Here is a 27577-nt window from a genome sequence, read left to right on the forward strand (position 1 = left end):
CGGGGTGGGTACGGGTACGGCGCCTTTATATGGAAAAGCATCGACGTCGCACTTGACTGGCCTCCAAATTACGATTCTGCCCCCGAGGAAAGCCGCGTCTACGGCTCGCCGGCTGCTGACGTGGCCCTGGTCCCACGCCCTTTTCATGGAAACTTTTGGCCGCGTGCGACGCGCCAACAGCCTCTCTTAACGCTACATCCGGAAAAGAACTGCGGAATATTCGTTTGCTAGCGGCAATGGCAATTATTACGGTCAATCCGAGTGGGTTTTGGCTCGAGGTGAGCGCACGAAGAGCCAGCCAGTAGGGAGTGGATAGGTTTTTTTTTTTTTTTTTTTAATTGTTTGTTTTTTTCTTTTCTTTTTTTGAGTGGTATAGTAGTCTAAAATAATTGGATTTCATTGCCGTAAGTTTAAATGCAACCAACACCCGAAACCTAATTTAACTGAGTAAAGTTATTCTGCAGAATGAGTTTATTTGGTGTATCTTGGGTTAATGATAGTTTGTTCATTTTAGTCTAAAAATAATTAAGCTTCTTCACCCAACGGCCAAACAAAGGCTGGTTATGTTTCTAATACAAGCCCTCGCAAGTTCTAATGTGCTCATTATCTTCTTTTTCACACCAAATTTGGTTTAAAATCGAAATTGCAAAGAATTCTCTTAAGGTTCGATCTTTTGCAATATGCAATCATTTTATGTGCACTAAAAAAGTTTTGGATAATAGACCTCTTTTCGATGAAAGTAGGTTGAGAATCATTAATTAGTCAATAAAGATGCTTCTCTAGTACATCAAACAATAAAATAAAACATCAATAGGTCACTGCCGCAATCTACATAAAGTAATAAATAGGATGTAAATAAGAATTAATTCTATCCATCCTTTGAGACTTAAGTTATATTTTTACGGTTTTCTAAGAATCTACGCCTGCTTAGTCTTGGCATCCCAGAGTTTCAAGCTTATTATTAACTTCTTCACATGTATTTGATCAGGCAGACTACATGACCGTATCAATGGACTATATTCAGTTAATGGTGTTGACTTCATATCGAAACTGTTATATTATATCAGAGCCCTTCTTGTTTAAAGGTAGAAATAAATTTAAAGGTGTGATTTTCTATCTTGTTTTTGCCTGTTTATATTTATTCGAATCTGCTCATTATTAAACATGCTATTTTTCTTTTCTTTTTTTTCTTGTTTCTCTCTCAAGGGACCGACACGCTTTAAACTGGTACTTGGATTAGCCATTACTCAAAGCTCCAACCATGGATTTTGATTAAACTTTAGGATTGTCATGTATGTTTTTGATAAAATGTCGTCATACTAGTTTTTATTAGAAGGGAAGTTAATTTTTTTCTATTACGCCAGCTGTTACTGATAATAAATAAATACATTTTTTCCGGGGCCGCGCAAGTGATGCCAATGCTATTTTTTTGATGGTGTAATTTCATCAAACAATTCACGTTCCAACCATTTTATCTGTAACATATATAGGATCAGAAATCCTTTATATGACTTGCAACCTGTAGCCTTGAGTGTACCTGTTTTCACCTTTTCTTTCACATATTGCTCCTGTGGGTACCATACCCTAGTTTTTCCGGCTACCGCACGAACCTATGTGGTGACTCTTGAAAGAAGAAGTCCGCCATGATATCAGCTCCTTTTCTTTTCTTTCTGAATCATTAATTAGCATGAGAAAACAAGAAAAATATTATTAGTCTGGCACTAGGCAATGAATTATCATTTATTTTTTGCCCGATTCCTTTCCTTTTTCCTGTTTTCCTTAGCAAGCTATTCTCCAAGTAGCAAAAAAAGGGTATCCGAGTGCTATTGACAAAGAATTTGCACTCCATCAATATGTTCATGCTCGCTGAGAGACTCCAGGAGTTCTCTTCCCTTTCTATAACCTGAACGACAATTTCAGGGAGAAACGAGCTGGCCTCGTGGCATCTAATACTGTTGAGGAATAGTCCCACATTAGTGGTGCTTATATACTCATGGGCCTATACGTATATTAGTTTAAGTTTTCGGATTGAGTTTTGAAAGAATATGTCTGAAATGGGATCGAACACCCAAGATCCGCGGAAGGTATTCGATGAGCTTTGCCTGAAAGGAATCTCCTGGTCAAGAACCTGGACAATTTGTCTGCATGGTTGACATGCTTTGCATGCGCCAGATTTCTCGAAGAAGATGCAATGCCAAATGGCAAGATGCCTTTTGAGCCCACTTCTATCTTTTGGAGGACACCATATGTTGAATGGGTGCAGGATAAGCGGGGCTTTTAAATTTGGTACACGTGCAGCCGATATGACTTGGAACTCGAACCAAGTAATGCCACCACAAGTCTGATGGCCATGGAGGTGCATGCAGCCGTAGGAAGGCAGAGGTGGTCTTGGATGAGGAGATGGATGGCTGAAAAGGAGCAGTCGAGCAAAAGTTGGATAGAAGGAAAAGGTGTACGAGTCTTTACAATTAGAGATCAAACCTGTCATGATTCGGAGAGGATCATGTAACATATGAATATGCTGAATAATGGTGAATGATCTCTAATAAACTAAGCATTCAAAAAGATTACCAATTTTGAGTCTCATGGCCTTGTGATGGTAGTACGGCTGAGAAGTAAGTTTTGTTGCCCCTTCCACATAATTGTATGCGAGGGATATCATTATATGCAATAGAATTGTAAAGCTAGAGGCTTTGAATGCTGAAAATGGAGGCCGAAACAAATGCCTTGCTAGATTACGAGGGAGACTTCCCTGCAGAGTGGAGCAGATTTTGACGTGCTTCGGCCAGGAGAGACAGCGACTGTCTGAAGCCGGCAAATGTACCGAAGGAAGATGCATACACTTTTTTTTTTTTTTGATCTGGCAGGATGTACTCACACTAGAGCTATATAAATTGCCGTTTTCATCCAGGAAAAAAAAAAAAAAAAAAAGAAGAAGAAGAAGAAAATGTATACACTTGGAAAGAGAAATAGCAGGGGTGAGGCACACACCTCGAGCAAGTTACCGCATTGGCTGACGGACTGGGTAGAAGCATGTTAGCTTTATAGCAGCAAAATTTCGGGTCGCATGCTCCTCAGCCCCAAGCTTTTTACAGGTTTGTTGATTGTGATGCCGTATCGATTCCCAGTTACTGGGAATATGTGCGGTTCTTTTACCTGCTTGCTGCCTTTTTCTGATGTAAAATTGGAGGGAGCAAGAAGCCTCCCCCACCTTTTATTCGAGACAACTACCTGCTTGCCGCTGAAACTAAATTTTAATGTCTTCAACCAGGAGCTGGCAGATCATAGGAGTGATGACTTATTTGCTTCTCAGGTATGCTTAATGCTTTTCTATTACCATCTCGAGCTAACTGCAAGCTTATCTATTTCCTTTCTTTTTAATTGTGCTCGAATCTATTAAATTGTATTTATACATACTATTTTCCAGCAAATGCAGTTCACTTGAGGAACCTTTCAGATTGTCTGGAACTTAGCAACCGGAATCCTCCACCTAAGCTAATTAACACACCTGCTTCGATCTCTTCCCGGAACCCTGAACTTGCACCTAGTTCCTTAATGCTTCCTTCGCCTGTTCTTAAAATATCTGTTTTGCTGCACCACATACCCGTTTGCTCCTGCACCTGCACCTACTCCAATTCTGGCAACTAGGGTTTGGACAAACCAGTTTAAGATAAAATGAGATAAATTATTCAACCTCATGCTAGGTCTGGACATGAATAGAATATAGCTGGTCAGTATACATCTTGCAGAGCAGCCAATGACTGAAAAAGGTACTCGGTGGCAATGGGAGAGGCGATATAGCTAGACACTGTCTTTATTTTATTTTTTTTATGGAAAGATATAGACACTGTCTCACCATTAATGATCTTATATACATGGTTTATTCTATCCTGTTTGACATCAATATTCTGATGTGGTGGTCCTAACTGATTTCTCTAAGCTGGCTTCCTGATTGTTTTCTTGCAGCAGCTCCAGCTCACGAGAGATGGGCTTAGGGTCCATTGTTCACCATTCAGTTCTACTATTAGTTTATCGAACCTGGGCTGTTATCTTATTACTTGGGTTGCTTCCAGTTCTCCAGCTGCAAGTTGTGGGAAAAATCTGGTATGCTCTTCTTGTGCCTTAAAGTGCCCAAATTCCGAAGAATTGGCAATTGCACTTACCGAGGTGCATGCGACATTTGCCAATTCTTTATTTCTTCATTCATGATAGCACTTATAGTTCCTACCATGTAGCCACTATACGGCAAATGAGATTGCTACCACTACGGAAAAATTAGGCATTGCCGGCGCTTTTTATTACCTATAGCGATGCTTATTAGCGTCGTTAGTTTTAGTATCGATACTTTATAAAGCGTCGCATAAATGTCGGCAATGCAAGAGTGGAAAAAAGAAAATCTGCCAACACTTTAGAAAGCGTCTCTAACTGCCGACGCTTATAAGCAGCGACTTTTTGCGACGCTTTTTAGCGTCGCTAAAGCGTTATTTAAAGCGCCGCAAATATTTTTTATAACAACGCTTTAAAGTATCGTTATAATTATTTTTTTTTGAAAAAATTATTTAAAAAAAATTTCTGCTGAAATGTGTACACATTTTCTACTGGACTTAAGTTCTCTTACCTTAACCGCTGAAAAAATTTTACCTGCAGGTTAATTTTTCATCTCGATTTTCTTCATTTGCCAAAATTTGATAAACAAAACCGCAATGCATATAAACTTCCATTTATGTGCAAGGGAGGCCTTCGACGATGCTTTCTAAAGCATCGTTTTAGTGACTAAGGCTTACGACGATACTTTCTAAACGTTGTGTCTTAGCCTAGGCTTTCCACGACCTTTTTAGAAAGCATCGTGTGTTAGCTTGTAGCATTTGAAATCCACTTCATACTGCAATCATAAAATGCCACTCTTCCTAATTCAGCTGGTAATTTGTCCTGTCGAAAAACAACAAGAACAGTGTCCCACCATAGTGAGATAGCTGATTTAGGGCTTTGATGATATCAAGAGAGGATGTTTTTTGGCATAGCTACAATTGAACAAGTAGAAGGCATGCAGTTTGTTCCGTCAGACAAATCTCGTAGAATCACTTTCTCGCGCTTTCTGAATATAAAAACAATCCATGGTGGAGATATTATTTCTTCCTTCAATGAACAAAAGAAAAGGATATGGGAAAAACAAACCGAAAATTCCATTTAACTTCAAGCAAGATCAGGTCGTCATTCGTTCTCCTCCTCTTCACCGCTTATATATTAATTGTTCCTCAAGGGACAGTTCGCAGGAGGTTTCTTCCGCAGAGGTCAGGCACTACATAAAGTGGGGTAACGAGGGGCCTTGGGATGAGGAGGTCGTGGGGTTGGACTGCAAATCTTATCTCACGTAGCTGGTTTTGTCATCATGCAGTGCAAGGATGAATGTCATACTTCATTAGAAGGGTCGGTTTGTTTTATCTCGACGAACGAACATGTGTATGTAGAGCCATTTCACCATGGACATTTCTAAAATGCATCTTAGAAGATAGAACTTTGACCAAAATTCCCCATATTCGATTCTTGGATTAAGTATTTCCCGTCTGAATTGTAGGCCAATATGGTTCCGGAATTGAATTATCATGCGACAGCCTTCACCTATCCAACTTGGGCAGCAAAAATTTTCCAGCTTAATTACCTCCCACATTGAGCTCAGATCAGAAAATGTGCGACACATTAAATCGAATACACATACATAATACAGCTCCTGAGTTGCTCGAGTCAGCCAGAAACTTTGTGGAGTTTATGAGTTGACATAACAGTTCAACTTGATCCGAGGTTGGGGCTTGTGATTTTCCATTTGAGAGTCAAATTTTCAATCCAACTTCTAGAGCCGGTCCTCGTCAGTTTTCAACTCGACTTTGCAAGATTATAAAACATGTGGATTAGTAAAACATCTGCTTTTGTAATATGAAGGCTGAAAGATGCAGTATTTTGTAGCTTTAAATTTAAACAGTTCTTGGAAAAAGGTTCCGATCCTAATCTATTTGCTAGGAGAAGCTGCTTGATCCTTTTCTCAAAATTGAAAATAACCTCACAACATTTGTGCTGCACGTTGAGAGACGTTGATATATTTTTTTTTAAGAAAAAAGCTAACTCGCATCAGAATCCAAAGCTTACATAGTTGAACGTTGAAGATAAAGAGTTCCTTCAAATTACTTATGAGATTGTTGAGCTTATTAAATAGTTTAATAGGCTACTTACAGACCATAATATTTTATAAAAAAAATTATTGCTTTTTTATTTTTTTTTCTTGTAAATTTTGTATAAATAATTTTTGTAATTTTTTTTTTAATAAAGGCTGAGCGGCTTTGCCTCTTTCTTTAGAAAAAAAAAAAATATTTGCTAGGAAAAATAATGGTGGAGAATAACCTTGGGCATCCACGGAAAAGAAAGACGACCACAGGACAGCTGAAACAAAGGAGGGGCCTTTAAAGTCTTATCCATATACCTTTGGAGATCAATTTGAGATGGAAAAGGGGCAGCGGACACTGCTGATCAGGACAGGCCTTCTCAACCATCGAAAAGAGAGACAAGATCTCTAGAGGGCAGCTAGTGACGGGCCCAAACTCCAACAATCTCTCAGGCGTGGCTTGCCGATGGGCCATCGATTCCCTTATCCTCTGCAGAAATCAACAAGTTGCTGTTTGCGGACATACCAAGCAGAACTGGACCCACTTGACGAGGCCAGGGCGGCCTGTCCCTGTAATTGCTGCTGTAGATGGCGGCAAAACAAACGAAAAGCGATTTGCATTAATATAGCATCACGCCCCAAATCCAGCATTCAGATCCGATACAAGATATGGAAGGCTGAAAAATATATTATAACCTCCATATCATTCAGTAATAATAATTTCAATTCATACCAAACAACAAAATTACAAAATTTGATCATCCAACCAGTACCAGTGATGCTATATCTAATCATTTTGTCTACTTGTGATTTCAACCATGGCTCTATACTATACAACTCACAATTTTGAAAAAGAGAAAGAAAAAGAGGTTGTGAGCTTTACAGCCCGTTAAGAATCTCCACACATCCGCACCAATACGATAATAATATAAGTTTGAAAACCGCAAGAAATCGTTACACATAATAATATAAGTTTGAAAACCGCAAGAAATCGTTACACACATTATGAAATTACAAACCGACTACCAATAATGCTCGAATAATTAGTATAAATATGTACATCAGATATCAATAGAAATCTAACCACTCGAAAGTGATATATCATATGATATCTCGTAAATCTTCAATAGTATTTTCAATGCTTTTCATTCGATTTTTTTTTTTTACTTAATCTAGATCAATTTTTTTTTCAACTTTGAGGTTTGAGCCATTAGCATACTGAATAAAGTTTGCCTATTAATATCCTTCTTGCACTATTTTGAAGTGAAATTTGGGTTCGGAACCATTGTGATCCCGCTGACTGCTCCTAGTCCTCATGGCGTTTGGAAACAGCATGAAAAGACATCTGGAAAATTGCAATATGAAGCTAATTTGACCGATGAACTCCTTTCATTTGCTATCGATTCGACGGTAAATTCATTTTGGATTAATTACAAGGGATCTAATATGATTCCAACTTGTATAATTTCGGGCAAGGGCGGGAGGAAAACATATTTAGTGGAAACAATAATAACCGACACTTGGAAAAGTCGTGCGATCTACTCCTGTGGTAATTGGGTTCCATTATGAATTGATCACTTTGGGATGGCGTTCGTGGACGAGGAAGATGGGGGACTATGTTGAGTTAGCAAGTACAATTTATAGTGGAATAGGCGCACAGATGATTGCAACGTTGTGACCTTGGATGGTGGTTTGTGTGCTGTGACTCAGCTTAGCACAAGGCTCTTCTTAGACCAACATCATCAAGCTACTTACCATTGGAAGGCAACCGACCAAGCATGACCGTGAATAATGCCTGATCCATTGAATAAAAAGACATGAGGGCACCCATGGTTTGCCACTAGGCATCAAAGATGCAATGATGATCATGATCATGATCATGATATGGGCCCTAACCACATGCTGACCACACGACACGAGGATGCCTCCATCAGTTTGCCATGGAGCTCCACCTCCATTGGCCCGGACACTCGAAAACAAACAAAACTCTAAACCCTAAGGAGCCGTCCTCCCATTATGCCCGATGTCCCCACCCTCACCCGCCGTTAAGGCCACCATGTGAGGTATGCCATCAGCGGCCGGCACCCCCGGAGCATAACACATGACCAAGATCACAGGCCTCAGGAAAAAAGTTATTTTTGTCATACTTATTACTTTGCATCGAACTAGAAGAAGAGCTTTTATTTCTAAGAAAGAAAAGGAGTTTTAAGAAAAAGGAAAGAAGATAGGATTTCTCAATTTCAAGTTTATGTTGCACAAATTTCAAACTTTGTTGGATTCATGAATATCCGACTGTTAGTTATCAATCTTGCATTAGTACAAAGTGCAGTGACCAACAAGTTAAATATCCCACTTCCTTATATCTATCTATCTAGATAGATAGATAGAGGGAGAGAGAGAGAGAGAGAGAGAGAGAGAGAGGTAGTTCAGGTGATTCGATCCATTTCCTGCTGTCGCATGCTGGCTGGCACGATCTAGCAAAATGTGGGCCTGAAATTAACCTTATCGGACCGTTAACGCTGGGGTCGGTATTTGGGAGGGCCAAAAGGATCTTCTTCTCGGATTGGAGACTCTGAGAAATACACAGATACTAAAAGATGTAACAGATGAACCGCATGGAAACTATCTCAGATATGAGTGACACATAAGTAATTTTTGAGATTATATGACGCCAGGAGTCTAGTACTAAGTGCAGCTAGCACATCGAGCATTGAACTGAAATGAATCCGAAACCATGACACACTCTGTTTTTTTTTTTTTTAATTATTGTTTTGTGTACTCCTTTTCCTGGGGGGAAAAAAAAAGGTGAAGTGTATTAGTTTACCGCGGTAAAGTTTTAGATAGTGCATGTTTTAATTCTGTGCTTTTTCCGCAATTGGTAAGGTATCCAGGCTTAAAGCATATGGTTGCTGTCATCTACGCTGTAGCAGACAAAAGCTCGAGTCGAGCTAATATTCGATAACTTGGACTTGTTAAGCATACGATTGATCTCTTCAGAAAGAGACGTCTGCTTGAAGCGGATTGAGAAAAGAGAGATAGAAAAGGATCAGTAGGTAGTGAGAGTGTTTTGGGGATCTCAAAATATATTCAAGACCGGGGTTTAGCTCCTCCGCCTAGGGGAATGGTATCTGGATTAGAATATATGCAGGGTGGGGATTTACAGAGGAGATGGGACATCGGCAGTGATTTTTATATGCATGGGTATTAGAGCAGGGGCGGAATGATAGAGGGGGTAAGAGGGACAAAGCAATCAGTGGAATGAATGGCGTGGATGGAGGAGAGCATGCTTGGTCTGGCAAGGGGGGTTGGAGGTATAGGAGAATGCGGAGGGCGTGTTGAATAAATTTACAAATGTTTCCTCTGCATGAAGCAAGAATGTCTCTCGGGGGAGGCTGGTCAAGGATGACAACCAGATGAGCTGCCTTTTAAAAATATATATGGAGCTCTCTTCAATACGAGCATTTGTTTTTCTTCGTAATCTCATGTGTGAGGCTATTAAGGTTGTGGTCCCTCCTCCCACTCTCTTCCCACCCCCCCCATTTAGTTTTTCACAAAACGCATACGAGTATGGAATATGGATATATAGTTTTTGTTCTCTCACTCACGAGGCGTGCACGACTCCCTTGTCTTTACTAAACAAATACACAGCAATCAAATTTTATACTATGCTCACCAGATAAATACTTATTGTGCTAGCCATCTAATTAATATACAGAGTCCGTAGTTCCTCGTGCTGCACATGGAGGTAGAGGAGTGTGAGGGCTAAAAGCCGAACACATTTTTATGAATGTTGTAACTTTAATTTTCTGGTGTTCGCTCGACTCATTCGCTTCTCATGTTTGAGGAAACCCAGCTGCAGTAAAAAATGAACGAGACCAGGAAGCAGCAAGGGAACAGCTGGGCCACCCTTCAATGACCCAAAGCCATGAGAACTTATCGGGCATAACCATCCATCGTGCACCCACCGAGCGTCGACCGCGCGGGGTCTGTATGGTGTGCGCGGTTGCTAGCACGTGTGATCCCCTTTTATATGCAGGTATGGAGGCGCACTAAAAAGTGGTCTAGCCACTGTGGCCATTCGTGTTGAGCCAACGTCGCCTGGAGCGTAAAGGAGACAGGGGAGCCAAGGCAGAGCCTAGCTGAGAACAGAGGAACAGAGAAGGGGAGGGAGGGAGGGAGGCAAGCTAGGACGAATGGAGGGAGAGCAGGAAATGGGACAGTCCAAGTTCAAAAGGATATGCGTTTTCTGTGGCAGCAGCCAGGGGAAGAAGAGCAGCTACCAGGATGCCGCCGTGGAGCTCGGCAAGGAATTGGTATGTCCTCGTATCTGCCTTCCCTGAACTGGGTGCGTGCTTGCTTTCTCTTTTCTTTCCTTTGCCCAAGTGTCTTAGCCGTTTTGAATGTTCTTGGCCGCTGGGCCTCTCCACAGTTTTCCCCATTCGAAGTTTAGGTAGTTCTATTTTCCTCATCAAGGTATCGTTAGCTTATTTAGCTGTTCGGACGTTTTTCGTTGCATGGGTCCTGCTAAAGTTTTGGCCTTCCAAGTTTGTGATATAAACTGGAAGGTTGGTATTGGAGATTCGTGGCCCATTGCACTCAGAAAACCTCATCACTGGAACACGGTAACCAGTGAAGTTCATTTTGCTCTCTACTCTTTATCTCTATCTCTATCAGTGAAGCATATCCAAGTGCTCCGTGATTCATTTAAGAGCAATGCTCCTCTGCGAAGACGGTTTCTGTCCACACGTGGCAGGATTATTAAAGGACACTCAATGGCACGCTTGTGAGTGATTAATCACATGGGTGCATTAAATCGAAGTCACGTAGAACAATACAAATGGGTTGCGGCACCTAAAAACATCATTCGTTTCCTTTTTCCGCTTCGGGTTGCTGAATGATTTGGTTCGTTTCAGGTGTCAAGGAACATTGATCTGGTTTATGGTGGGGGCAGTGTCGGTCTGATGGGTTTGGTTTCCCAAGCCGTTCATGATGGCGGGAGGCATGTCATTGGGTGAGCCGATATTCTTTTACATAATATTTTCAGGAAAAAAAAAATGTACACGAGTTAGTGGAAGAAGTACGGTTTATGAAATTTTATTAGTATTTGGGCTTTTGGTTCCGCAGCAGCTCATTCTTGTCATGATATACTGTCTTCTGCGCAGGGTCATACCTAAGACTCTCATGCCCCGAGAGGTATGTCTGCTGCTACTAAAAAGCCCTCTATCTTTTCTTCTTTTTTTTTTATCAAAAAAAAAAAAGCCTTCTATCTTTTCTAATAAATAAACCCTTCTGTTTTCTTAGCAAATAATGAATAAACCCTTCAAGGTTAAAGAAACCTCGTCATCTCTCTGTCTCTCTCTGTAGCCAACACACATTGTTTTCTGCCAGTTTTTGACATCTCATGCCTACTGTCAAGCTAAAAACTATTGATGAATTTTGAATGTTCCAGCGTTTTTTTCCCCTTTTCTGTTAATTTATCAGCAGGAAACGAAAAGGATACAACATGGCCATCTTTCTTTCTGCTACATCCATGTGGAGTTTTTCAATGGCTTTTTGGGTTTTGTTCTGATTCCACTGATTATTAATTTTAGCTTCTTTCCTCTGGCAACTGCTGAGTTTTGGGTTTGGATCGCAAAAAGGAAGAAGTCCATGGCCATTTCTTTGGTCTGATTCTAGAGGGACTTTTAGTTTTCTATTTTTAAATTTTGACTGCTATCTTCTTCTTCTTTTTTTTTAACCCGTCACAGAGGCAAGTGATTTGGTCTTTCCCTGCCCCGCAGCACCCATCATTGCTTCTCTGCACACCTGTCCATTAAAAAGCGTTTTGCAAAATGTCTACAACCTCGACACCCCTCCTCTCTCTCCCCGTGTGTGTGCGCGCGCGCGCGCGCTGGGGGAGGTGGGGCTTCGTGAGACCATCATCAATGGGATATATTATGCAAAATTTATCGCTTCTTTTTTTGGGGCTTTGTTGCTTCCTGTTTTGCAGATAACTGGAGAAACTGTAGGAGAAGTGAAGGCAGTTGCAGATATGCACCAAAGGAAGGCAGAGATGGCTAGACAGTCTGATGCCTTCATAGCCTTACCTGGTTAGTGTATAAACCTGCAGATTTTTATTGACTGTCACTGGAGTTCCGAGGCAAATCAAGGAAGGGAAAAAGCAATCCACAAATAGCGTTGACTTCTCGAAATAAAATCTTTAAAAGCAGCAACACAAGAGACAGAACCTGACACCTCTGTTTTAATTTCTCTAATTAGTATTGCAGCTTCGGGAAAAGTAAAGGCTGCTTTTGCTCTATTTTTTTCCTTGGGGGATTCAGATTATTTTGCTTGTTTAGCATTGGTAAATTTAAGGAAGCAAACTTACTATAGTTTCTTTTCTCCTCACTTCTATGTCTATTGCGTGCCATCGATTCATGAAAGATCTTCAGAATTTCTTAGGACGTTCTCATTAGCTTGAAGAATAGCCTTAATTAACTTTTCTAAACTCTACCTAAAAGAAAACTTTATCTTGAAGGGTTTGTATGGTTCACTGATGTTCTTCATTTTAGTGAAGTTTTCATTTTTTCGGTTATCTAAAATCCGGAGGTTATAGACAAGAACAAAGCTGGAGACTGAGAGTCTGTTTCTCACATTTTGGAAGAGGGTTTGAGAATCAGCAAACACAGTTATAAAAAGCCCAACATGTAAGAAAAGTGTAACTCACACCTTAATGCAACTGAGGAATGGCTTCTTCGCAGAGCAAAACTCAGCTGCACTACCATATGTAAATGGTGGAACTTTTAATCAATAAACATAATATCGGGTGGCTTGGCCTCCCTTCTCATGATAAAAAAAAAAAAAATCCAAATAGGAAGGAGTTTCCAACGGTTGGTAGTTGCTGAAATTCTCTTTAGTAAGGGAAAAAAATGGTTCTTCCCTCTGTATTTAAAGTGTTAAGTACTGTAATTGTTGCACTTTCTTTTTCTCGAATGGACCAAGATAAAGACACAAAGAGAAAGATATACTTGCATAGTAGAAATGATATCTCACAAGTAAACAAGATTTTGAAGAAAACCCTGTTCCTGATCCATCCATTTCTGGCACCGGACATTTAGAAGTCATGACGAACACCCATCTTTTCCTTTGGTTTGTTTGGACAAGATAGTATGCTTACCTTTTACTATGCAACACTTCAGCAAACTAAATCTGCCAGAACATGAATTGTATTTGATGACTCCCTTGTAGAAATTGGAATTACTAGACTCCATAGCACTTGCGTTCTGAGTATAATTATCTTCCTATCATGAGTTATATTCAGAACTTGTATTAGAGGTTTTAATAATTCCAATTTATACTCTTAAATAGAACTTGAAGGACTTCTCTCAATTCACTTATCACACCAATTTAGGTCGCATAATCTCATGGTATTTGAAATCATTACTGCAGATAAAATACCAAAAAAAATAACTGAAGTTCTTCTAGCATTGTAGATTGCTGTCCCATCATGGCATAGAGCTGATTAAGATTTTAATGCAGGAGGATATGGTACTCTTGAAGAACTGCTTGAAGTGATAACATGGGCTCAACTAGGCATACATGATAAGCCGGTAATGACTCCTTCCTGACAATTTATTTATTTTAAGTAGAATTCCTTGAATCAAGTGAGAAAAATGAGTTGAGGAGATGATCCAACCTCGCTTCTTCACCTATTAACAATGAAATTAACATTTTTCTAAAAAAAAATTACAGTACTATCTCTTAATAGGAAAGCAATTAAGATAAATAGCTTTACAAAAAAGTTGTTCAGACTGCAGAATGAATCATCTTTGATAGCAAGTGCACTGAAAATGCATATAAAGGGTATCAAGAAGACCTAAAGGCTAATTGGTCTTCCTAGACATGGATTCGATCTTCATTCCTTTTTCGTTGGCTCTGTATTCCTTCCCCTCCTGACCATCTTTATCTCTATTCTCTTGTGGGGTAAAAGCCTTTTTTATCTCTTAGCTGCAGTGCAAAATCTCAGGCAACTAGTTTGAAAATTGTGCATTTGCAGATTAATTGTGCCATCATGAATTAAAGCAACCACAAATATACGAAAAAAAAAATTCTCGGATTCTCTCGCTTACTAGCTGTGTTTGCATCATCTCATGTGGTTTAGCATTGTCACTTGATTTTCTGCGGTTTTATAGTTTAGAAGCTTTTCCATCGAACCTGAAAAAGAGTCAGTGTTTCTCAATTTATTGTAATTACAAGTTAATAGAAACCCTGTTCAAAAGTCTGAGGACTAGTTGAGATGCCCATTTTTGTTGACTTGACTTCAAATTTTATGTCTTCATCAGATTTGGTGATTTTTATTTACATTGTTGTGTGTAGGCATCTTTACTTTCTGGTTTTGCATTGTGAGTTACCTATATAAGGTACATATGGCATAAATGTTGAATTGGAAGAGATGGTCAAATCTGTGTCTAGAGTCCTCAAGTTTATGGTGTCCTTTGTGAAGATTGAAGGAGTCAACCTCCACCCCAACCCCCTCTTTTTTTTTCCAATTTTGGTATAAAGAGTCGCTGTGTTAATTGACATAGGTATACTATCATATGCTAAACCACTCTCGAATCTACATGAACTTCACAGGTGGGATTGTTGAATGTGGATGGATACTACAACTCTTTACTAACTTTCATTGACAAAGCAGTAGAGGAAGGTTTCATTAGCCCAGGTGCTCGTCATATCATTGTATCTGCTCCAACAGCAAAGGAATTGGTGAAGAAGTTAGAGGTGATGCATATAGCTCCTGTTATACATTTCTATCTGACATGCTTGAACAGATTATATCTAAAATTTGTTGTATTTCTCTTCCTTTGCATATAATATGGAAGTCACTTGTTAATCTCTGAAAACAACATTAGGACATAATACGAAATTAAGATGCCCTCTCTGCAGTTGAAAATTCATAAAATCCCTGAAGTCATGGAAATGAATATTTCTACTTCAACCAGAACTTCCTTAGTTCATAATCATACGAATTAGAAATGTTCAGAAGAAAAGGTGTCCTAAATTGTAATCCTGCTTTTGAATATAAAGAAATCATTCTGGGCCTTTGAATTAGAAATTTGTTGTATTTCCTTGCGTTCCATCTGTCACTGATGTTGAGATCTACTGACGTAAGATTCAGAATACCTTATCCACATTATAGGTTGAATGCGGAAACTTTAGTATAATCTGAATTACTGGAGGCACTGCTGAAAATAAGCTATGCATGGAATAATATAGGCATAGATCCTTTTTTTTTTTTTAACAGAAAGGCATGGATAGTTTTTTCTTCCTTTTATTTATTTTCAAGGAAAAGTCTTGCTGGTTCATCCATTCCACCAAGGATAGAAATAAAGCACAGTTCCTTTTGAAGGTATAGTTTAATATGGATATAAGGATCTCTGATCGTGGTCTATTTCGTTCTTCAGAAATAACTGATTGATGCATGTCCTGACACATGAAACCATTAGTGCTGCAATATTTAGATTTTGACAGCTTCTTTCAGGTCTCTCTCTCTCTCTCTAAAGAAATATGGTGAAGGGCCACCACCAGGGCTTGAACCCAGGACTTCTCTCTAGGTGGAGAGAGATGCCAACTAGATGATGTAAGGCTGGTTGACAGGGCTCCCCTTTGCATGACCATATATCCATATATGCGCATGCACACATACAGCAGGCATCTGAATAACGTGTTTGATCGTCAGCAAGACCATGTGCATCTCATTTATTCAGACATCTATTAGCTGTGTTTGTTTAGATCCATGCATGACTGTATTCAAGGGCCACTGGAAATGCAGATAACTTTACAATTTCTAGACTTAGAGACCTATCTGGGAACGAATGACCATGTGTGGAAGCATGTCTGTCAGCGATCTTTTATGGTCGTTGATAAGTTCCTAAATCTCGAATCGTGGTACTGATATTAATAAATTAAGTATGTTCTTTTTGCCAGGAGTACTTCCCTTGCCACGAAAGAGTCGCTTCCAAGCTGAACTGGGAGATGGAACAGCTAGGATATTCCTCAAAACGTGAGATTTCTAGGTAGGAAGGAAGGCCAGGTATTCCAGGGTTAGGAGACATGGGACGTCGAACCACATTTTCGCAGGCGGGAGGTTCGAATTGGAAAATTGTCTGCCGTGAAGAAAAGCTTGGAGATTCTTTTCTTGTAAATTGTCAGAAAGGGCCTAAATAGATAAAACTAAACTTACTTGTTCTTTGATGGAATTTATGGTTTTTCTGTTTCCAAACAGTAGAAAAAAGACTCACTTTTGAAGACATACTCAAAAAGTTTTCGGATCGGCTTCTGTTTTCGCCAATCTCTTGTTCTTCATTGTGCAGTATCATTTCAGATAATAGTTTACTATGCATCACAAGCACAAGGTCTTATGCAAGGCATTATCGATACTCCAAGTACTCCGTTTGTTTCTCTAATAGATGAATTGGATGATCGTCAACAACGGCCAAAATTTTAAGGTGGCCGAAAATAAAACGGGGAACGCCGGCCCTCTTGCCTCCCTGATGGCAGCTTGGGCCAGGTGGTTGCAGGTGGATGCACCCGCCCGCGGTCGAGCTGCTTGCCTGCCGCTTCCCTTCGAAATTTTTTATGCCCGGCTTGAGCCAGCGGTTGGGAAAAGCATTGAACCGGCCATTTGCCTGCCTTTTCCAGTTTTCCACTTATAAATATATGCATGTACATATATATATATATATATATATATATATATATATATATATATATATATATATATGTATATATATATATATATATGTATATATATATATGTATATATATATGTATATATATGTATATATATATATGTATATATATATGTATATATATGTATATATATATATGTATATATATATATATATGTATATATATATATACCATCTTTCACCAAATTATAAAACTCTAACAAATCTATTTATCTTGTAGGAATATATATATATATATATATATATATATATATATATATATATATATATATATATATATATATATATATATATATATATATATATATATATATATTCATACAAATCGTCATCTTTTTATATCAATAATCAATCCTAGAGTAAGTATAACTTATTTTTTTACCATAATCTAGCGCTACATCTTTATTGTAGCTCGGCACTAAATTTTTCTACCGTAGTTCTGTGCTACATCTCTTTTATCTATCTTTAAATAACGATGTGGCATGGCAAAAATCCTTCAAGATCAAAGTATCTGAACCTACGCTATACTCTATCCTTGCTTCGATCCACATCATCAACTTTTCGACTGATCAAATATTGGTGGTATATTCACACATATCAACCTCGTCGCTATGAAATACTCGGCACTTTTCTCCACTAGTCAACCAATTTTTTTGAAACCCGGTGTACTTTGGTGCGCATCCGAGTAGAACGGAAAAAATATCGAAGTATTGAAAATATAGTGTGAGGATCCGTGTGGGCATATATTTAGTTTCACTTCATTTATTCGCTAAAGAGATCTTAGATACTTATATAGAACTAAGAAATCCAAATAATATATTCCGGCTAGCCATTTTGGACGAGGTCCTGAATTGTTATATGTAGTGACGTGGCTACTTATCTCATGCGCTTAGTGTTAAGTATTTTTATAACGCAGTTAGAGTGCTCGTATGTTTGCCTCTTAAACATATTAGACAATGATCCTTTATGGGAAGAGTCAAGAGTGCACAAAAATTCAAGAAAAGTGGATATAAATGGGAAATTTAACTCAACAGTGAGCATCTTCGCCGGTGATTCTAGATTCCATTCGAGAGGACATATATTGTGTGATCTTACGTTGAAAGAAGGAATTCGGCGTATGTTAGGGCTATATACGTAATGGAATAATATGCCAAACATATTTCATCAAGTGAAAGCTGCACCATCCAAAAAAAAAAAACATATTTTTTTGGGGTTGAAAACCATTCGAAAACATCCAGTGGAGCGTGACGTAGTTGCTTTCTCTTTTGTTTTTTCTGCAGCCACGTGTGTGAACCAATTCCAGTTCGGACTATGAGGGCATATTATAACGGCAACGATCCTAGCTTTCATTTAACGCTGTATTTCGACCCTTTTTTTAATTTAAGATCTAAAAAAAAAATGTTCATCAGATCGCACGTCCGCAAGTTTAAATTTTCTTTTAATTTACTGTAAAAGTGTGATGTGACTGTGCATATATTTTAGGAGACAAATAGAGAAGTCGCCTCTTTTACTTCCCCATCGTTGTGGAGCATTTTAACTTTTGATTCAATTAATCATGCTCATACAGGGCTAGTGTGGTGGATTATCGGTGTAAAAAAAAAATAAATTATTATTTAACTTATTCATGCGGTAAGCCGCATGAAGGTTATTTTGGTAATTGGGGAGCCCGGCAGGCTTTCCCTAACACCCAGACCCGCTTTTATTACAGCGCCCGTAAAATAATGCTTAGGTCCCCATCGCCCACTGACCGACGCGTGTCAGTCCACGCCTCCGGGCGCTCTCTCTCGTCTTCGCACCACGCTTCCCTTTCTTTCTTTTCACATTATTATTCCCTCTCTCTTCCACCCCGGAGGGGAGAGAGAGAGAGAGAGAGAAGGCCCCTCCTCTTTTTTCTTTGTTCCGGCCCGACACCAAACCCTCCGCTTCGTCGGCGGGCATCTTTCCTCCGATCCCTCAACGGATTTCCGACCCCCGCCCTCGATCTCTCCAATCCGCCCAGGTTCGTTCGAAATCCGCTGTCGACTTGCTCGCCGGACATCACATCAGATTGCGCTTGGATTTTTTTTTCTTTTCCTTTTGAAGCATTGATGTATTCTCTTTATTTATATATCCTTTTCCTTTCCTATTCGTGTGTTGGCGAATGTAAATGACTTTTTTTTTTTTTTTTGAATACTTGGGTGCTTCTTTCCTGATTTATTTTGAGAAGGGGCGTCTTTTAGTTTGCTCTAATTAGCTGGATGTTGTTCTGAATCGGTCTTGATTTATAAAATTTGCTTGTCTTACGGATTTGGTCGGTGGAAGCTGAAACTGAGCTGAAATCTGTCGACTATGAAAAAAATTAAGGGTTTGTAGGCATTAATTGGATTTCGTCTAAATGAATTGGATTTTTGGTGGCATTCCTTCCTCCTTAAATCTCCAGGTCCGGATTTTTGTCTAGAATTTTAGCCTTCCCATATTCCTGTCATTTCTTCTGGCTTGTTGTGATGAGCATTGCTTCCAGTAGCATGCTAGTGGAACTCTTTCTCAAGAATTGCTCGGGATCAAGGCAATCACTGTTTTTGTCTTGTTGGGTAACATTTTCCCTATGAGGTTATATTCTGTTTTGTTTCCACATCTTCGATTTAGGTGTTTGGCCAAGAGGCCCAAGACAGCCGACACCTGAATCATTTTTTTTTTGCAATTTGAGATAATTGCGCGAGTTTAACATTCGGTTGGTTTAAGGGTCCGGATTATGTTCACTTTCTGGCGTGTTTCTGTTTCAATTCAATCAGATTTTTGTTTAGAGAGATCCAAAAACTTGTTCGAAAGTCTTTATTTGTTCATGTTTAATCACAGATATTCATTGTTTATCTGTTCCCCAAGTATTGCTGCATTTTAAGGCATGGAGTTCTATTATGGTAAATGTTTTTAACATTAAGTTAAAGTTCTCTTTATGTGGTTGCTACGAATGTTCTTGAATTCTCACAAGCTTCTAAAGTTGGATCCTTTTAGTGCCCTTTTCATTATAATAATAAAGATACCCTTTTACTTGCTTTAATTAGTGCATTCAGAGGAACGTAACATTTGGATCAATCATTGATCAGGTGGCAAGTGCTTGTTGCCTGCTGCCTATTTTGTGCCATTTTCTTAGACTGTTTTTTAAAAAGTTTTTTTTTTTTTTTAAAAAAAAATGTATTGGGACTGACTTTAACCATTTATTTTTTATACTGGGGCACTTGGATTTATACTTTTAACCTTTCCTTCAAAAAGTGGTCCTTTCGGCTCTAGTTTAATTATGGATATTTACGTTTAGGCATGCTTCTTTTAAGATGTCACTCGTGCATCTTACTTCCTGTTTCTATTGTCAATCATAGGATTGTTCTGTGACCTCTTTGCTTGATCATGTGAGAAGGTTTCATGGGAGGTGGTGGCTTAACAGGAAATTGAGTATAATCTACAGAAACCATGAAGAAAGCTTTCGATCAAACTGTTCGGGACCTGTAAGAATTTTCTTCATTCTTCTGATGATTAACGTGATGCATTTTAAACTCTTCTTCCATTGAGCCATCTGCCATATATTTACAATGCTGTCGAACTTGCTATCTTAGTATTTTCATCAGAATTGCATGCTTTTTATGATTACTGACTTGATGCTGTGCTTCAGCAGGCTTGTGTTGTAGTGTTTGCAATGGTCTTAGATACTAGGTTACATGATGTATCACCTGATGTGAATTATTTTTAATGTTTTGCAGCAAGAGAGGGGTGAACAAGAAAGTTTTAAAGATCCCAGGAATAGAGCAGAAGGTTATCTTTTCAAATTTCATTTTCTTCATTTTATCTTTCCTTACATGAATTTAGTTGAAAAATGGGTTTTAATTTTAGCTTAATATCAATCACAATTTGATTGTTTTCCATCAGGGAAATATACCTTTCCAGCAGCAGGGAATATTTCTGTTCACTAAATATCAGACAACTAATATAGTGTTCTTTTTTTGTCTCAATTTCAGATTCTTGATGCGACAAGCAATGAGCCTTGGGGGCCACATGGATCACACCTGGCTGATATCGCACAAGCGACTCAAAACTTGTAAGCTGATATTTCTATTTGTTCTTGATTCCCTTTTCTTTTTCCTCTTTTCAGACATTTAATATTCAGCAACTGTGCAGTCATGAATACCAGATAATCATGCATGTCATCTGGAAGAGGATTAATGATACTGGAAAAAACTGGCGTCATGTTTACAAGGTGTTGCATACAGTTCCCTTTCTCTTCCGACATGATACATCCTGCAGACTGTCTATTAATTAGTTATGCTGTGTCTGAATGCACTTTATATCTTCCCTATCATATTCTGTCTCTTAATTTAGAACTCATTAATCAGTGATATGATAAAAAATTATACTTTCCGGGCATTGTCTAGTTGCCGCTTACTCTTTATGAATATTTATTGGCAACTGATTGTTTGTTTCATTGAGATTTAGGCCCTGATTGTTTTGGAGTATCTAGTTGCAAATGGATCTGAACCAGTCATTGATGAAATGAGGGAGCACTCTTACCAGATATCGGTATTAAAAGTTATCCTTTACCTTTCTACTGTATACTGTGAAACTATATCTGCTTCAGCTTGTCCCAGCATAACTTATAATATATGGAATATAAGCACATTTCATGACTACTAGCAATTGTGTCCAAGTTGCAGACTTTATTTGATTTCCAGTACATTGATTCTAGTGGAAGAGACCAGGGAAGAAATGTTAGGAGGAAATCTCAGAGTCTTGTTGCTCTGGTGAATGATAAAGAAAGAATACAAGAAGTTAGGCTGAAAGCCCTTGCTAACAGGGACAAGTGAGTACACTTTCTGAAAATTAAGAACAACTTGGACATGATTGACTTGAATACTTATGTCTCTGGTCTTGTTGTATAGGTATTGCAGTACATTCTCAACTGGTGGAACATATAGGCCCAGCTCATATTCAAATACAGGAGGCTATGGAGAACGTTATGATGATGATCGTTATGATGTTCGCTATGGTAGTAAAGATGAAGAGCGGAATGGGTATGGAAGGGAAAGACAATCGGCATATAGGGATGGTGATAGATACAGCAGAAGTGGTGACTCATATAGTCGAGAAGGGGATCGGTATGGTAGGAATTTTGATGATCGCTATGGAAGAGAGAGCCATAGAGATGATGATTACAGAGGAAGCCGCAGCAATGAAGATTATCAGTATGGGTCAAGAAATAGGAGTTTTGATAGAGATAGAGATCATTCCTTTGATGATGATGACCGTTATTCATCTCGGTATGTGCCAGTTTCTGTTGACATCTTCTACTTGTTTATTTTGTCAACAAGAAGCGGTTTTTTGTAATTACTCCTCATGACTATAACCTTCAAGAGTTTATCTACGATATAAGCTGTATTTTAGGTGGGCTTGTGCTTTTAAAGTTCTAAACCTTTATTGTTTTTGTTTTTTTCACATTTCAAATATATGCCCATCTTAGTATATGTTTTTGAAAAGAATGCTGCTAGCGTATTTTGAATGCATGCTTAATCTGCTCTTTTGATGCAGAAGTGGTGGTGGCAGAGCTGATGACCCTTCTCAAGATGACAGGTGAATTTTTCAAATTTTTATGGGCTTTATAATCATCCCAAACTATTTTATTTCTCAAGGAATTTTTCCCTAAGTACTGGCCCAAATTCTGACCTACCCATTTTGTCTAAACAAATAATTTCATTACCAGGCTATTCAAGCGCAAGCTTTCCGAGCAAAATGTTAGTGCACCACCCAGCTATGAAGAAGTCACAAGAGATGCCCAAACTCATATGCAGGAAGAAAAGTATAAATTTTCGATCTTCTTGTGAATATTTCTGTTTATGAGTATGCATTTTTTTTCCTCTGACATCATCTTTAATTTCAGAAATGGAGGCAATATAGCAGAAGCTGCACTAAAAGCATCTCCACCCTCTGTACCTAAAGCAAGCTCTCCTAGGGAAAATACAGGTCAAATCTCAGACAATGCTGTACCTGGTTTGCCTGTGTCAACCGAATCCAAGGATGTTGATGGTTTTGATGATTTCGATCCACGGGGTTCTGTGTTAGGTATTGTAGATTGACTTTTGGAAAAGTTTTCTATTAAGATTATATCATTCATTTAGCTTTGTGGTCCTTTAAATACTTAGGGGTGACAATGGGTCCAGTAAGGTCAGCCACCTATGACATTAAGAGTAAGCTCTACCTGAATCCGACCTGATGAGCTAGTGGGTTGGTTTTTCTTAGTCATGATTAGTTTTGGGTTGATTCTCATGAGCTAACTTGAGGCCCAGAAAACATATTGTTGAAAAGCTTAGTTTTTTGTTATACTAGAAACCCTCCTATTTACTAGGTTAGTAATTACACATAATGAAGTTAGTTTTTTTTTTTATTAACTAGTAATATCATCAAATTCTTTAATCTGTAGCTATTTATTTATTTATTTATTTATTTATTTTGGATAGGTATTTATTAGTTTGTTTAATTACAACCTTAATGGGTAGGATGGAAAAGTAGATCTTAGATAGCAAATTGTTAGCTTACCTCTAAATTTCTTATGTGTGCTTGGACTTGTATAATGGAATTAGAGCTTAGTGGATGAAATGAAGAGGTAATTTCGATGCAGGCATCTTGGTAGCTTAAGGTAACATTTTATAAAATGGCAAGAATGTTGAAATTCTTTCATGATTAAAACTGTTGGGCAACAGAGAAGGCCTAAGCAAATAAGGTGATCTTGGTGAAAGTTGAACCGGTATAGGCAAGCATAGGAGTTGCATTAGTGGATAGAGTGACCGAACTGATTGAACTAGTATTGCATGCACGACAAATATCTGGGAGGCTTGGACAATGGGAGTTGTGCAAGATGTGTTGAATGGTCTAGAGAAAGGAGGGAAAGGATATGGAAAACCTTGTGATAATGCCAGAGTTTGCTTTAATAGCAAAGATTGGTGAATGAGTATTCATGAAGCCTGCCCTAGATTTTGTGGACATAGCTTGGTACTTGTGCATGTCATGCCTGGAGTAGTGAAATGCATTGATTTCTGTGAACCAGTGAATAAATAAAAAAGTCTAAGTCATGCAAGCATTTTTAGTTTAGTTTTTTCAACTGTCATGTTGTTATAAGTGCCAGTGCATGTCTTTGCCTGTTTTTACAATGTTGATGATATTTGTTGGTCCGAAGTAACATGGTTATTCTTTTCTCTGTTGATCAGCTGCCCTGCCTGCTGCAAGTAGCTTGGAGGTGGACTTATTTGGATCTCTATCAACATCAGATCCTATAAATCCATTGGCTGTGGTGCCAGTAACTTCTGCCACCATCACTCCTGAGGCTGTTTTTTCAGCAAATTTGGGTTCTGGGACAGACTTTGTCTCTTTGTCATCAGCATCCCATGTACTGAGCCAGGTATTATTGATCATCTAGTTGCTAGGCATATATGATTATTAATCCAATACCTTCCTATGAGTGACCATGCTCCCATAGCAACATTGAAAATTAAACAATGAACACTCAACGGTTCAGGGCGTGTTTGTAAAGTGAGATGACCACTGTTGGTTTATGCATCTGGTAATGTTTGTCAAGACTCTGACTGAACTGAATATACAGTACTATAATTCCTTTTGGAACATTATTGCAAATCTCTCTTTTTTTATTAAAAAAATGCCAAGATTTCTCCGTTTCTTTTATGGCATTACATATCACTAGTCTTTCGTTGGTATTAGCTTTTTGTTTCGTATGGTTTTCTGTGCTGGACCAAGAATGATTCATTTTTTATGCATTTTTCTCAGCCTAGTGAAGATCCTTTTGGGGAACCTCCTTTCAAGGCTGCTCAAGAAAATTTTCCTGCCCAGCAACAGAACTTTGCACCTGTCAATTCCGTCCAGCTTCCTTCCAACTCAACTGGAGCTGCTGAACCTTCTATGCCTTTAGCCACCAACATGGAAACTGCTGCAAGCCTCGACTTTGGTGACTCGTTTGGTGGTATTACTTATACTCCTAGTGTCGCTAGTGGTCAACAACCTCCTTTTGCAAGCCCAGCAACTTTGGCCCCTGCAATGCCTGCAGGCACTAATGTTACAGGTATGCTTGCCCCACAAGCAGGAGCTGCAGTCTCCATTCCTTTACAAGCAACCGAACCTACTGCACCAACAAATATACAAACAATCCATTCAAACCTCCTCCCACAATTAATGCAAGCAGCTCCGCCAGCTTCACAAGCAGCTCCATTTACTGCACAGGCAGCTCAGCCTTCTGCTCCAACGAATATGCCGGCGGGCCCTCATATGAATCTTCTTTCACAGTCAGGGCTATCAGGCCCCACTTACCCTTTAGGTGCTGCCCCTACTTCAGCTTTACCTCCTGTTAAAATTCAGCCATCCAAAGAAAAGTTTGAGACCAAATCAACAGTTTGGGCTGACACACTGAGCCGAGGTCTTGTCAATCTAAACATTTCTGGACGTAAGTGCTTCTTATTTCTACTTAATGTTATGTACATATACTGGGAATACTTTTGCCAAGTCTGGAAACTCTGTGCACCTGCTTTTTAGTCTGTATGATTCTTGGATCTCGCTTCTTAATATTTTGACTCTTCCACTTCAATATCATCTGCAGCTAAAATCAATCCGCATGCGGATATTGGAATTGATTTTGACTCCATCAATCGGAAGGAGAAAAGAAAAGAGGAAAAGAGAAGCTCTGCAGCTACTGCAACATCCACTGTTACCATGGGCAAAGCTATGGGAGCTGGTTCGGGAATTGGCTGGGCAGGTGCGAGTGGCCGGGCACCTCTTCCAAATCCCATGATGGGCTCTGGCATGGGCATGGGTATGGGAATAGGCATGGGCGGTGGTGTTGCAACTGGAATGGGAATGGGCATTGGTGGTTATGGTGGGGGCATGAATCAACTGATGGGCATGGGCGTGGGGATGAATATGGGTATGGTCATGGGTATGGGAATGCCAACGCAGCCGCCCACCGGAATGGCTACTTCTGGACCTGGTATGCCTGGGGTTGGCTACAATCCAATGATGGGTATGGACCGCTATGGTTCGCAGCAGCCATATGGTGGGTATAGTTGAGGAAATGTTCATACATTAAAAATTGTAATGGAGAAAAAAAGGAAACCATATATTAGGATTGCCTGCATGTCTATTGCTATGTCCCTGAGTTTGGTTGGTTTTGGGTCATCTTTTTATCTACGTTGGGGGGTGGGAGATGTATTTACATATACACGACTAATCAATCAGTTTAGTTTTTCAAATGTTACAACTGTCTTTGTTGTATCAAGTCAGAATTATGACTTACAAATTTATTACAGCACGTTTGCTGAAGAGAAAAATAAATATTATTCTTGGTTTTAGTGTTGGGACTAGATATTTGCTCTGGCATGTTTGCTGAGTCATGCTCTGATTGGAAATATGCATACATTTTAATGGCTCTTTTATCTTCTAATTTCTACATATTTATTTTGTTTTTATATTTCTATCTGCATATTTCTGTATTGGTTTACCTACAATATTCCCGGGGACTGGACATGTCTTTTTTTTTATTTTTTTAATATTTTTTTTAATCGGCAATTAGTGAAAGTTTGGAGCACTTTGAATCCTGTTGCAAAGCATCCTGCTCCTCCCTTGTTGATCATTGTATGTCACCTCTTCACTTGGCATGCATGTTTTAGTATTTTGTTTTTAAATCTGCACAAGGATAATACTCAAGACTAATGATAACTGATTAGCTTTTGCACTACCGCCTGCCAGCCAACCGGCGGCCATGCTGAGTATATCACTTTCTGAATAGCTTTTTATGATTTGTGTTATGTAAACCTAAAGCCCACTGCTGCACAAGGTCCAAGACATTCCTGTGGTAAGGTTTTGCCCGCAGTTTTATAAGTAAATTCTGCCATGACTATTGATTTCTTGCTTGCAGACTGATTTAATTTGGGTGCCCCACCTTGGTGCTACTCTCTCTTTCAACTTTGCCAGTTGCCACTTGTAATGACACTGCTTTGAAACCTCCTTTGGCTACATAAATCTGTTGCATTTGCACGACTGGATGAACGAACTTAATTTGTAAACTAGTGTCTGAATTCTTGTAGCTAGAGAAAGAGCTAGGTGTTCATATATTATATGTAACATGAAATAAACAATCTAATCATCTGATATAATTCTTTCACATAACATGATTTTTTTTATAAAAAAAATAACGGGAGAAACGCTTTTCCATTTACTCCAACTCTGTTGTCAGATTGTTTTTATTTTCTAAAATCACTATTAGTTTCTCTGACAAATTGATTTGACCAGGGTTTGTACATGAACTGACATTCTTTATTTCATAATAGCTTCAATAGATCATTTGTGCTCCATCTCTACTTATTTTTGTTGCCTTTGTTTTCTAAAAGAAGAAGAAAAGAACAGTGAGGATTCTAACTCTACACCGTCCTTCGTATCTGCACCCATCCGTCACTTGGACCGGGCAAACAAAGCCCAACGCTCGTGGAATCGAGGTGCTGAGAAATGATGGTCCAAAGGATGCTCTTCGAGGACAAATCGCCGCCCTTTGTCTCAAGCGGCAAAGGGCAACAGCTTTCGAAGTAAAGTCGGTAATTTCTGCCTCAACTTGTTGAGGTGTGTTAAAAGTTTTTGTGGTTACAGCGAGACAAACACAAACCAACTACAGCATCCAATGCTT

At 39.0% G+C, this 27577-nt stretch overlaps 2 protein-coding genes across 3 annotated transcripts; both read left to right on the forward strand.

The window, feature by feature from the left end:
- Positions 1-10203: 10203 nt before the first annotated feature.
- Positions 10204-16488, forward strand: LOC103718259 (cytokinin riboside 5'-monophosphate phosphoribohydrolase LOG3). Its single transcript, XM_008806988.6, has 7 exons — positions 10204-10467; positions 11068-11165; positions 11317-11347; positions 12144-12243; positions 13673-13743; positions 14768-14911; positions 16118-16488. Exons 1-7 carry the CDS (start codon positions 10348-10350, stop codon positions 16208-16210), a joined length of 657 nt encoding a protein of 218 aa, XP_008805210.3. The 5' UTR covers positions 10204-10347; the 3' UTR covers positions 16211-16488.
- A 2187-nt stretch (positions 16489-18675) lies between these two features.
- On the forward strand, positions 18676-26249 carry LOC103718257 (clathrin interactor EPSIN 2-like). Of its 2 annotated transcripts, none has more exons than XM_089927843.1 (14): positions 18676-18880; positions 20273-20360; positions 20613-20664; positions 20868-20947; positions 21028-21106; positions 21343-21426; positions 21561-21706; positions 21786-22163; positions 22432-22473; positions 22604-22699; positions 22781-22962; positions 24105-24295; positions 24679-25348; positions 25502-26249. In XM_089927843.1, the coding sequence occupies exons 2-14, from the start codon at positions 20326-20328 to the stop codon at positions 25966-25968; spliced, it is 2502 nt and encodes an 833-aa protein (XP_089783969.1). In that variant the 5' UTR covers positions 18676-18880; positions 20273-20325; the 3' UTR covers positions 25969-26249. The 2 variants fall into 2 exon arrangements, with proteins under 2 accessions (XP_089783969.1, XP_089783970.1); XM_089927844.1 differs by having other exon boundaries at positions 18701-18880; positions 20235-20360.
- The last annotated feature ends 1328 nt before the right edge of the window (positions 26250-27577 follow it).

Source organism: Phoenix dactylifera, chromosome 16 (genome assembly GCF_051530095.1).
Source record: "Phoenix dactylifera cultivar Ajwa chromosome 16, Ajwa_hap1_PhDact_Kaust_v1.1, whole genome shotgun sequence".
In the NCBI taxonomy this organism is placed as follows: domain Eukaryota; kingdom Viridiplantae; phylum Streptophyta; class Magnoliopsida; order Arecales; family Arecaceae; genus Phoenix; species Phoenix dactylifera.